The sequence below is a fragment of the Trachymyrmex cornetzi genome, unplaced genomic scaffold (genome assembly GCF_001594075.2).
Source record: "Trachymyrmex cornetzi isolate Tcor2-1 unplaced genomic scaffold, Tcor1.1 scaffold74, whole genome shotgun sequence".
Taxonomy (NCBI): domain Eukaryota; kingdom Metazoa; phylum Arthropoda; class Insecta; order Hymenoptera; family Formicidae; genus Trachymyrmex; species Trachymyrmex cornetzi.
In genome coordinates this window covers 522910-536610 of record NW_017300070.1, presented here as the reverse complement: position 1 = coordinate 536610, position 13701 = coordinate 522910, and the positions used below count along the sequence as shown (strand labels likewise).

The window sequence follows — 13701 nt, the reverse complement described above, 5'->3', positions numbered from 1 at the left end:
AAATCCGTCCATATCAATTTTGGACAGAGGCTTGATCGATTTGGCAAAGAATGCCCCATATATATGCGTATATATATATTTTTATAGATTAATGGTCAGTATCTTACATTTGAACATGCGATGTCAGATGTGCGCTTCTACAAACGACCATCTACTAAACCATTTCCGTGGCGTTGCTTGATGGAATTGGGCGAATTATGCATACCGATCACTGGAATTTCTAAAGTAAAGTTCTAATATGTATAAAACAGTTGTTATACCTCTTTTGCATGTATATATATATTTTTTTTTACATATTTACGTTATAAGATGCCGAGCGAGGTGAAGTTACCAGAAATGGTATTGATGGGTAAGACAAGTACGTCCAATACACCTGATAAAGAAGTGCCAATTAAGAATGTTGCACAATGGATGGACAACAATAGGACCATTCACACAGAAGAAGATATTATCCGTGGTTATGTGTATGGTGGCAAAGCTATTCCTGTTTCGGGTAACTCTTGTTATTAGGTGTTAAACTTAATTCCTGCCGTTTTTTGTCTCCAAAATTGATTTGTTTCGAAGAGAAGATGAATGAATACCTTAATCAAAGTAATTTCCTCCATTTTTTACTTTATTACTAATTAATAATACTTTGATTAAGGTATTTCCCGTCGAAACAAATCAATTTTGGAGACGAAAAACGGCAGGAATTAAGTTTAACATCTAATTATTTTATAATCAAAATGTTCTATATAAGTTCTGATGGCTCATGTGTTCGTGCCAATTATAGATGAAGCTAAGAAAGCCATGACTCCCAAAAACAATGAAAAAAGTTATAAGATCCATGGTTTTACAATGAGAGAAAATGTTCCTATGGAATATTGGCTGTCGGATGGTTCTTACGTTATTGTACCTGCTAACGAGGTAGTAGGGTTCTTCTATTACATACAGGATGTTCGAAAAAGATGGTACCAAACTTTGGGAATATGTAATACTCGTGAAAATAAATTGAAAAGTCTTAATAAACAGAACTCTAAAAACCATTTATTTTCGAGTTATAAAGCAAAAAATAAATTTAATTACAGCAGATGTTCAATGTATCCTCCGTTCATTTCAACACATCGGTACGTCTTTTCTTTTTGAAGATTGAACACACGGTTAAAGATTCTAGATTTATCTTAGATTTGTTGACAACAGTATAATTTTATGTGTCAAAACTAGACATTGTTAATGATACGCGGGCGTTCGTGGGTGAACTGACATTGACTGAACAGAGAATTGAAAACTGTTATCAATAAGCAACGAGCTTAGAAGCTCGTGGAGGATGAGCGGTTGTGTAAATATGTTTACATACCTACTTGAAATGAATGGATTATTCATTACAATAGAAAATGCTTTATAACTTAGAAATAAATGATTTTGGAATATTGTTTATTAAGATTTTTCGGTTTTTTTTTCACGAGTACTACATATTCCTAAAACTTGGTACCACTTTTTCTGAACACTCTGTATAATAGCCATAAAGTTCAATGATGTAACAGTAAAAATAAATAAGAAATTCTTTTACAGACAGCGAGTGCGCCATTTTATAGTCTAGTGCAAGCCATGGTTGAGAAAAATGTTGTCGCGATAGTAGAGAAGGTTTATAGAGCAAATACCGAAGCTAACATGGTGGCACTATTTCCAAGTGTTGACGTAGAGAATGAACCATGGGTAAGAATATTCTCTCCATTGTTCCTTATTTCGTTAATGCTAATCAGATAATTTTTATAACAGTGTCTTATTGAGATCGGTTTGCCATTTGAGCGAGATTATGGAGCAATAGCGCAGAAACCATTGAAAGGCGTGATGAACCAACTGTCGCAGGAGCAGGATAACGCAATGGATGATTTGTTAAGATCCTTAGAATTGCCCGATGCGTAAGTATATGTAACATAAATATAAATATGATGTATAATGTATATAACATACATATAAAATATCCCTAGTTAAAAATTTTCTTATATTATTTTTCATGATATTCTTAAGAATTTGTTACATTTTGTGAAAGTTTTTAAAAAAATTTATTAATTAAAATTTTTTCAGATTTTATAAGTTTTCTTTAGAAATTATAGAATGAGAAATCTTAAAAATCTTAGAATGTTTCAAAATTTATGTATATGAAGAATTATAGAAAAAAGATAAGTGTGTATGTAGACTTTCCCAAAACACTTCGGAAAATTGTTTTAATTCGTACAAGTGATTTTAGAAATTTTCTAAAAAATTATAAAATTATACAGAAAGTATGAAAAATTCTAAACAGTATCTAAACAATTATATAAAGAATTCTAAAAAAAAATTTATCGAGAACATCCAATAAATTAGAAAGAACAAAGTTATTATATTGTATTTCTTGCAATATTTTTTACAATATTGTTAATTATCTATTGAATTTTTATATCAGTGCCGATGATGATACAATCAGTAGTAGTGAGAAATATTTACCGGGATATATGCCGGATCCTGGAACGCAACACATGTGGGATGTATTAACAGCTCGTGCGCTTAATCCGGATAAACCGTTGCCGCCTATCGCCGACGATCTATTGAATCTTCTAGAGCAACCCGAATTTATAAAAGCAAAATGCAAACCAGTGACCGAAAGAATAAAAAATTTGTTTTTCTTAGAGAAAAAGAAGCCGCTTAGGAAGTGAGCATATTCACTCAAATCAAATTAAAAAATTTACCCGAAATAGATTTAACACTAAAATTATTGATTTGATAAATGTACATTTTTAGGCGTAAAATACAAGAGGACGATAATAAACAATCTGATGCTAATGATGACGCGCCTATGACACAGGCACTTAAAGAAGAGCAAAGAGATACCGGCAACAATGATGTAGACGATATCTCTGATTTGTGCAGTTTCGATTTTGATGATATTGTAAGTACATAAATTCTCATACTATGTAAATGCTTTATAAAATTTTGGATATATGATTTTTTATATGCAACAAACTTTTTTAAACATACAAATATTCTTACAGGCTGATATATAAGAAGCTACTGGCAGTAATTATTTTAGCAATTACGTTACAATACTATACTTCTTGGATCATGTCTCGATTCATATTATAATCAACGATTTAAAAACCATTTAATAATATATTTTTGAAATACATATTGAATTAAATTAATTGAAATGCGTTTTAGGTTTAATAAACAATAAAAGGGTACAATCATACAATATTAATATTGCAGTGAGAAATAGATAGAATTTCTTTTTTCTAGAATTGTTCTTATTTTTCAGCATATTTTCTCCTGCCAAAAGTAACGATGACACTATTGTTAATGAATACGTTTCGTATTCGTATATGATAACGAATATGGAAAAGACGAGGCCTCTCACCCACGTAACGCCTACCTTTTATTCTCGACTTACCAAAAATCCGTTAGCACTTGAACATTACACTATGCTTAATAATTGATCAAAGATTTACTGAATACAAGCAAGCAATATAATATTCTAAAAAAGTGAAGATTTTTATCAATATTTTATAACATATAGCTTTCATCCAAAAGGAGAACAGTTCCCCCCCCCCCCCATGTAATTTGGATTGAATACATGTAATACATTGAAAAATTATATGAAATTAGTAAAAACCAATGTTAATACAAGAATAAGAATTAATTTAAAAAAAAATGTATAAAAGAAGGCCTGATTCCTAAACATTTATGCAGGTTTATGTTATATACAACCAATTCATATAATTTTTCTTCTGATCATAAGATTAATAGAATTAAAATAAACTTCATTCGAAAGATTCTCTCTCTACGAGTAGAACTCCAAGATACGTATAGACAACTTGAACACATTAAATCCGAATTTTTTAATGTTTATAAATGTATTAATAATTTATTATCATTTGATGTTTGTAACATGTTTTTCCAACGACAAGAATCCTTTTCGAATAAATTATGGTATCAGGAAAATAAAAGAATTAACAAAAAAATTGACAATTTAAAAGAGGATATTATCCAACAAAGAAGGAACAGAATTAAAAAAATCAATTATAACATAAAAACTTCACCATCCTCTGGTAACAGAACAAGTTTTGATTTCATTCCTTCTAAAATAGAAAACATTTCCAATAAAATTAGAGTCTCAACAACTCAAAATACGTTGCATTGCGTTAATGTTAGCCCGGAAAGATTTGAATTTGAAAACAAAAAATAAATAACAATTGGGTAAAAAATTTAAGCAACATAGATATCCCTGATAACGTAGTTTCTCTTTTACAATTAGGTCAGAAATTTAACTTACCAAATAATACAATTAACAAGAACAATATAACTATAGAATTCATCAAAGACATAGAATGCAACTTAATTAAAACTGATGACAAAACACGCAATTTGATTAGAAATGAATCGATATCAATTTTAAATAAAATGAATCAAAATAATTTCCCAATAGAAAAAGAAATTGAATTAAAGAAATTAGTAAAAGAAACAAAAAGTTTCATTTCGGAAAATCCTGATATTTTAATTACACGCGCGGACAAAGATAACACAACAGTAATTTTAAACTCAGACGATTACAATAAAAATATGAATGTTATCTTAACTGACAAAGATACATACATTAATGTTAAGAAGGACCCAACTAATAAATTGATCACAGATTTACGTACGATACTGATGAGATGGAAAAATAATGAATACATAGATCAAAATACATATAACAAAATATATAAATCAGACGGAGTTTTGTCCTATGGGTTGTCTAAAATACACAAAGAGGGTAGTTCATTAAGATTGATAGTGAGTCCTACGTATTCATTTTCAACTTACATTAAAGATATTATTGATAATAGCATTAGAAAAAGTTTCAGTTATGTCAAAGATAGCTTCGAACTTGTAAATAGTCTTAATGGTTGCCTCTGGAAATTATAAATTGGTATCCTTTGATGTGGTATCTATGTATACAAATATACCGATGGATTTAACAATAAAAAGTTTAAAAAAACGGTGGAGTTTAATAAGCCTTAAGATAAAAATTCCATTGAATGAATTCATAACTGCTGTATCTTTTATATTCAATTCCACTTTCTTCATTTTTAATAAAACAATTTATAAGCAAATATATGGCTTACTCATGGGATCTTCTTTATCTCCTATTATCGCAAACATGGTATTAAATGATATAGAGATTGATGTATTCGCTTCAATAAATACATTTATTTCTGTTTACTATCGTTATGTAGACGATATTATTTTGGCAGCACCAAAAGATCAAATCATAGCAATTCTTGACAAATTTAATAATTCTCATAACAGAATAAAATTTACTGTGGATTATGGAGATAACGGTAGCATCAATTTTCTTGACGTAAAATTATTAATTGAGGATGGAAGAATCATTTTCGATATGTACAAAAAACCTACCAATTCAAGAAGATACCTAAATTTCCATTCCAATCATCCTATTATATCCATAAAAAAGCAGTGGTTACTAGTCAACTCGACCGAATTTTATTTTTATCACACCCCCAATTTCATGAAAATAACATCATGAATATGATAAAGATATTAATCGATAATAACTATCCATTAGATTTCATCTTCTATACAATTAACAACAGAATCAAATCACTTCCCAGGTAGCAAGCTACGTCATTTTGACGTCATTTTAGACGTCAAATGACGTCATTTTGACGTCAGTTTGCTACCAGGATTTCTCATAAATATAATTTAGTAATAAATAACAACAGTCAAGATAAGAACACAGCCAGCAATCATAATTTACCCCAAAAAATATTCTTTACTATTCCCCATTATAATGGTATATTTCAGACAAATTTAGAACATTATCTCATAAATTTGATCTGAATATTGCATACAAACCTACAAACAAATTAAATAAGTTCATTAAAACCGGGAAAGACGTATTAAAAAAAGAAGACCAATGTAATGTAATATATAAAATAAATTGTATGGACTATGATTCTTCATATGTGGGGCAAACTAAAAGAAAATTGAAAACAAGAATTAAAGAACATAAAATGGATATCAATAAACCATCCAATTTATTATCGGTAGTTTCAAACCATCGGGTGAAGACAGATCATGTCCTAGATTGAGATAATTTTAATTCTCAACTCGGAACTTTTATATTATAAAATATAAAAGATCCATTTCTGAGATATATGATACACATCGAAAAACAAAAGTCAAGTTTAAATAAGCAGAGTGACACCGAAAAGCTACCAGAATCATACTTACTCTTACTTAACATATAATTTCCCACTCACAATTTCCTTCTCATCCCTTCTTTGCTTCTTCCCTCCCCCCTCCCCTCTCATAATAAGTCTTCCAACAGATATAAATATAACAGAACAGAACATACAGTAATATAAATATTCAGTTATAAGTATATGGCTGAAGAAAGTTCTTCTATCCTTGAGGAATATACAAATTTAACACTATAAATTTATAACTTGACGAGATATTGTAATTTATAACGCACTTTGTAAAGATATGTTTAAATTTAATTTTGCCATTCACGAGTTCTACTTGTAATAAACAGAATTATAACTAATAATTGCACATTGTAATAGAATTTGGAAACTCTTTTGAGGAATATACAAATTTAAAACTATAAATTTATAACACTTGACGAGATATTGTAATTTATAACGCACTTTGTAAAGAATTTGGAAACTCTTTACAATAAGAGGAATTAAATAATGGATCATCGTCGCACAATCAACTTTCTCACAAGCAAACAATATTCTGTATACACTCAATATTCACTTTAATTATTGTAATGTATTATAACGACTGAGATCTTCTCTCTAACGAAAATTATTTAAATATCAATTTAATTTGAATTATAATTATTATAACATACTGAAGAAGGCCGGATATCGGCCGAAACGTTTATGAAAGTTAAATTGTAAAGATTATTTCTAATATATCATATCGCAATCATTAACCTGCATATTTGACTGTATGCTCTTGGAAAAATTTGTGTTTGTATTATATGTCTGTTTGCGCAATTGAAATTCCGGACAAATGTTAGGTAAAACGTATAATTAAACATTTGCAGATTGGTTTTTATAATGTATGATTTACATGGCTCTTAAATTATCTCATCGATTCGATTCGCGAAGATGATGCGTGGCATTTCATCCCGTACCTATAAAAGGAAAGAGATCTGGTACGGCATGAGGCTGATTATCCATGAAACGCGCGATTCCCCGATGATTCTCGCATTTGAAGCATCCTGTACTCAGCAGCGAATCAAGACACTACAAAGCCCTGAATGCGACATGATTTCATGATGGGATTGTGCCGTTAACACAGCTTATTTCAGGAAATATTTAACTATTGGAATTATTTTTTTTAAACGAGGTATTGTTGATAGTAGAAACTTGATTGATATCAACAGACCAGGCTATTTATCCAAGTTGTTTCGTATATAAAAATTAAGGAAATGTAAAACTTTTAGTTGCAACAATAGTATATTAAATGTTGAATTTTATTGTAATATTCTAAAAGTAATTATCACGATGTGTCGAATGTTCACGAAATACTAAAATAACAATATTTTGCTATTAGTATTCGTCTCATGAGCTCGCAGCGCGAATCGGCGGCTACTATCCGTGCTGTCTAACGGACGATCCTCGGGCGGGGAAGACGAAGACCGAAGCTCCAACAGTTCAGTCGACGAGGAGACGCCGCGTTGCGAGGATCAACAGGTGCGAGCAAACGCCTGTCGTTTGAGAAGCATGGGTAAGTCGAGTACGACTTAGTTGGCTGCACCTTGACACTTTACTATCCCCGACCAACGAAATAGGTCGAGCGTGTCGGATATTGCACTCCGTGAATCTCACGACTCGTCAACGCGTCACGAATGGAATCTCGTCCGTCCGTCCCTGGAAAACGATCCTGGATCCTTTCTTAAACGTAGTTCTTGCTCGCGTCATAGTCTCGATATAAATTTAAGCGAGTTTCGTCATGGTTGAGCAATTTTTATCATTAAATAATTCCAAGATACCAAATAATTCCAGATACTAAAAATAAAACGTGAAAGTGTGAAAAGAGATCGGATCTTCAGACGCTCATTAAATATTCTTTAGATATTTTTAAATATTTTACTTTTCTCGTGTTATAAATGTTAAGGAAATTATATTGTGTTTTATTTTAATAATTTCTGGATATTATTGGAACGTTTAAAGATTAATGTAAAAAAAATTTTTTTAATTCTTTAAACGGTTTTTGAAATTTTTTAAATATTTTTTTTAGTATCACATTTTTTTAATCTTCTGATTTTAGTCTTCTGATCTTTGATGTTACCGTCGATTATCATAAATATTTTAAAGAAATATGTTGTAATTCAATGATTTCAACTATCTGCTTCTGAAACGTAAAAAACAAAAATGAACAAAAAAAAACGTATCTTTTAAATGTTTTATGATTTTTCAATATTTTTCCTATTTAGTTGCAATCTAACATTACATAAATATTGATTCGTTATTTTGTTAGTTGAATATAAATTTTTCTTTAATTTAAAGTAGTATATCCGTTGAAATGTTCGCAAAGCTGCTCGTTCACTCATATTGTTCCTCGTGGAAAGTTTGCAAATTAGAAGAGATACAATGAACTTGAGACTTCCTGTGTATGCAAGTATAATGAATTACTTATGCGCCTCAAACTGGTGAAGAGAAATAATTTGACGAACAAATTATTTTCCGTCAAGTTACACATAAATAATGGAAAAACGAGAGAAATCTTCAGCAATTAAATTCGATTCGCACAGTTATTAATAATCTATTCGATCCGGATAGATGCTGGGTGAAATGTCACGGATAAATATCTCGCTGTGAAAATGTCATGTACAGATGCATCTTGGTGTATACAGTTGAACATTATGCAACAACTATCAACATATCGACGATATTTTTTTCCTGTTTATATTTATTGGAGCCAAACTATTGCCTTCTTTAAGAACAGAAGAGGGCAAGCTGCGCCTTAAATCGAGGGGATTTATTCGACGGTTCAGTGACGCAAATTTATGCGTCGACCAATGCAACTGCTCGCAGACCAGGGTATATTATATGCGTAGGGTGTTGCGTAAATTGACAGGGAAAGTCTCGTGGGCCGTGATAATGTCAAAAAGCCGAGACAGTTCGATTGATTTTGGGTCAACGTGGAACGAGAGAGAGAGGTTTTTGCACGCGACGCTTCTCGAGGCCGAGCTCTGGCTGTTGACCGTGAAAAAAAAATACATGAGCGAACGCGAGATGCGAGAAGATAGTAAACGCTGACCCAGAATTGAATAGTGTGGAAACACGTGTATATTAATTAATTCGTGAGATAAAAAAAAAGAAGAGAAACGTCTTATCGGGAGCCGCGATCGCAATTACTCGACTTTGCGATTAGAAGAAATTATATCTTTAAGTTAACGGACGTACTGGCGAATTTTGCGATTATGAACGAATTATTTAAGGAACATCTTAACGGACTACTTTGTAATTTAAGAAAGAAAATTATATTTAATTAATTACTTGAATTTATTGGTTTTTTTAATCAGTAAATTATTCAAGTAATTAATTCAAGGCTAATTCAATATTTAGAAATAAAGATAATTTAGAGATTTATTTATCGCAGTACTAAGAAATTGATTTAATTAAAAAAGAAGAGAAAAATGTTATCGAGACCCGTAATCGCAGTTACAGTTCTGCGACGAAAAGAAATTATCCGAATTTGGATCTTTAAGTTAAAGGACGTTCAGCGGGTTTTGCAATTGTGAACGAATTACATGAGAAATACATTTCAATAGGCTATTTGATAATTTAAAGAAAAAAATATTCAATTACTTGGATAATTTTTTGGTTAAAAACCAAACATTATTTAACTAATTAATTGAAGAATAATTTAAAGAGAAATAATTCAGGATCTAAATGTAAAATAATTTAAAGATCTTTTTTATTACGGTACTTATGAATATATGATTTGAAAAATAATAAAAAAGTTCTAAGGTATATATATTATGGTCTCAATATTGTGTTCTTATCCTCGGCATACTATTGTTTCTAACGGCAGAATTGTGACGTTTATACTTACGCAAGGATAGATTGCCGCTGGTAAATATTCCGGATCCTTTCTCTATTTTTTTTTCTTGATTTTTTTTCTACGACGGTGCACCACGTTGCGTAGTTGATTTTTCCATGCTGACTCACCTTTTTGCTTTTGCAGGGAACATTTACGTCTGCAGCCTGCTCGTCGCACTCGCTGTAAGTGACCAGACTTTCATCAATTGCGGGACACTTGCAGTTCTGCGAATGCAATTTCTTGCGCATCTTATTTCCGAAAGTTGATCGTTCTCTCCGCGCTTACCTCGTTGCGGGAACTTTCTGCGAGAAAAAAATACCAAAACACCGATAATATATTAGCAGATAAGACTCGGTTATAATTAATTAACCAAAATCGCGTATAAATTAATTCCAGCCATTTTCGGCCATAAAAAACTTCTTAGTGAAAATAGAGAACGCTCTTTTTCCTTCCGTTGAATAACTCTGTCCTAAACGTTAGCAAAACAGTTTATAATTCTACGTCTGAAATTTTTATAATTTAATTCCTAATTATAATTTTAATTTAAATTCTTGAAAATTTTTTGTAAATTGTATATATGTACATATTATATCTTAGAAAAATATTTTTGGTCATGTCTGTATGCGTCGTAGGCGCTGCTCGTTGTAGTGCAATGCGGCGACATAATGCGCAAAAGCATCGTCTTCGATAAGAATACTCCGGATGTGTTTTATTGTCCGCAACACAAGCCTATTGGTTTCGAGAAAATGCTCGTCAAGGCAAGACCGCTTTCCAGACTCTGCCAATTCGAGGGTCGTCCGATACCCGAGGATTACAAAAGCGACTGTTACAACGATGTGGACGAGACCGAATATGCTTGCAAGGAGAAGTACAGAATCATGGTGAGTGTCTAGTTTTATTTGAGACCGTGGTAAATTACGCGTGCGAAAACGGAGGTGAAAACACGCTGTTTACATAGCTTAAAAAAACAATATGCGTATAACTAAGATAAAATCAACTTGAAGAATAAATAAACTTCCAAACAGGAATATTTTCTTTCAAGAAATTCATAGAAGAGCAATATTTTCGATGTTCAAAAACAGTGTTGCTCTTCTACGAAAGTTTGAAAGTTTACTTAATTTTTAATTAAATGAGATACAAACGATAAAAAATTAATTTTATTCAAATTAAACAAAAAAGAACGCTTGATCTGTATCATCGTAACATCAAAAACGCCTTAATGCGTGTAACGGATTGGTGTCGGTCTTTTTCTCATTGCAGAAGCGATTCAATAATCTGGATGGGAATGCGAGAGTCATTGACGCCGAGAAGTAGAGAATGGGAATGATGCTGCACGACCGCAATCCACGCGCACGCAAATCATAAAACCCAAATAGAGTCAAAGCCACTCCATACTAATGCTCGGGGCTGCTGCTGCATCGAAGGGAGCTCAACTATTTATAAATAATACTTATAATAAAATAATAACGGCGACGTAGATAAAGCAATTATTGCCTTAAATCAATTATCCATTTTTTCATATTACGGTATCAAGTAATAGTATTGTATTACGTCATAATGTTATGTTTGTCTTTGGACAAACAATACATCAATAAGCAAGTCACTGCCGCACCGTGTATTCAAGATGAAGAAATGGGTAACAAAAAATTAACAGACACAAGCAAGACGCTCATAAAATAACGAAATATTTTATAATATACATTTTTCCACTTATCTTAGGATGCGAGATGATAAGGAACAATAAAGTTTGGTTCTCTAATGTTTAAGCTTCGTCAAGGAGGAATTTATTTGTATAACATTATTAATAAAACTAACCGCAAAACGGAGCTGGGTGATTGATCATTAATCCTTTGACGGAGCTTTGGAATGTATTATTGCTTTATATCAATCAAATTAATATTTTTTATCAATCATATGTAGTAAGTCATTATCAATCGTATCGCCAGTATTTACTTTGTAATGTTTATAGATGATTTTAGCTATGGACATCATCTTAAAAAATTTTATCTCGTCTATTTATGATAATTTAAAAATGATTAAAAAAATATAATCACAGAATTTTATAAAGTATTCATAAAAAAGACTAATTTTTCGACAATTTCGTGATGCCTGAACAAAACTATGGAACTTTTCATGAATTTGCAAATATAAAATATTTTATAAATTTCCTTATCTATCTGTGTACACAAAGATTTTACTTTCATATCACATTTACACATAAATAAAGTATTGCTAGAATAAATATTGTCTCTTATATTATTTTGTCATCGATTTGTGTCGCGATATCTTGAGGAACACATCGAAAGAAGCATGTGGTACGTAGTCCTCCAAGATTAAATGCAGATAAATAATTAATCAATGTTGAGTGCGAAAGGAAAATGTAAATTACATTATGGATAGATTATTTACACTATCGTCACGCATACGATTATCTGATGGCCTTTGTTTTAGATGAGGCTTCATCCACCGGGAAGTAACACGCCTTATAACGGGACACGCCTGTCCAAGTTCCTGGCCTTCGATAAAGATTTACCGTACGCGCGAAAGAAGAATCAGGTGTAAGAGAGCGGCTGTATCCAAGGACGTCCAGGGGCCTTGTGTTAATGCAGTTATAAAAAACGTTCATACGACGAACGCATTAGTTATGTTATTAATCTTATATGTCGAGAATGCAACTAAGAAAAATTCGCCGAGTTCCTGTAATCCAATTAACGAGAACTGCGCCTCATTTTCGATTGGGCCGAATCCGTTGTTGATTTATATTACCTACCATTTACTCATGATTGTGTTAAACGATTTAACGTTCCTATTTGGTTTAATGCAAGTATGAACTTTCTTCTTGCAGTGAGATTGTTTTTGTAATATACATAAAAAACATTTTGTTGCTTAGTTATATAGATAAAGAAAAGAGAATAATATTTATATTTAGAGAAATATCTCTCCATCTATTTTTATACATTGTTATCTGTATAATTAATACATGAGAAATATATAATATTCGATATCATGTCGTGATAATATGTTCATACAGAATATGTAGACCAATGCACATTAATTTCGATGATATTCAAGAACAATTTTCTCATGTAAATTACATGCATTTATATTGTGGCATTTAATTACAAAAATGTATATTAGTAAAATTTATAAAGGACAATTATATAAAAAGCCTAAACGAGAGATATCTCAATTAAGAGAGGTATCTAATTGCCTTCTTTAAAATTGAATATTTAACATTAACACAACAAACATTACAAATTGGGAACATGTGAACAAAATCATAATTTTTCAACTGCAAAAATACTAATAGTTATTTTAAATAGCAGCTTATTTTATATGTAAAAGTTAATTATTTTGCGTATTATCGAATCAATAGTAACTCTTTTATAGAAGTTCATAAATTTTTTATGAAACTCTAAATATTAGTGTCTTTTAGGTACAATATTATCTCATTTCTGTTTATTGCAATACAAGATTAAAATCAGACATAAATATTTATTCGAATTTTAGGCATGTATCCAATATCATATGTATTATTCGATGAAGCATTTATGTGATTCGTAATATTATTTATAAAAAAAATTAAAAAGCGTTCTCATATTTGTTACAAATATTATA

The 13701-nt window shown here is 31.0% G+C and overlaps 1 protein-coding gene across 3 annotated transcripts in view; it reads left to right on the top strand.

Moving 5' to 3' along the window:
• LOC108767966 (X-ray repair cross-complementing protein 5) overlaps nt 1–13006 on the top strand; it is a 16675-nt gene extending 3669 nt beyond the window's left edge. For 2 of the 3 annotated variants that reach the window (XM_018518120.1, XM_018518119.1), the window contains 8 exons: nt 88–225; nt 310–493; nt 773–906; nt 1552–1695; nt 1759–1901; nt 2426–2671; nt 2761–2908; nt 3012–3103. In XM_018518120.1, coding sequence (XP_018373622.1) covers nt 88–225; nt 310–493; nt 773–906; nt 1552–1695; nt 1759–1901; nt 2426–2671; nt 2761–2908; nt 3012–3023 — 1149 coding nt within the window. In that variant the 3' untranslated portion in view covers nt 3024–3103. Of the gene's footprint in view, nt 1–87; nt 226–309; nt 494–772; nt 907–1551; nt 1696–1758; nt 1902–2425; nt 2672–2760; nt 2909–3011; nt 3104–7825; nt 7990–10227; nt 10266–10715; nt 10965–12534 lie in introns of those variants that run through there. The other variant, XM_018518121.1, reaches the window with a different exon arrangement.
• Nucleotides 13007–13701: the final 695 nt, after the last annotated feature.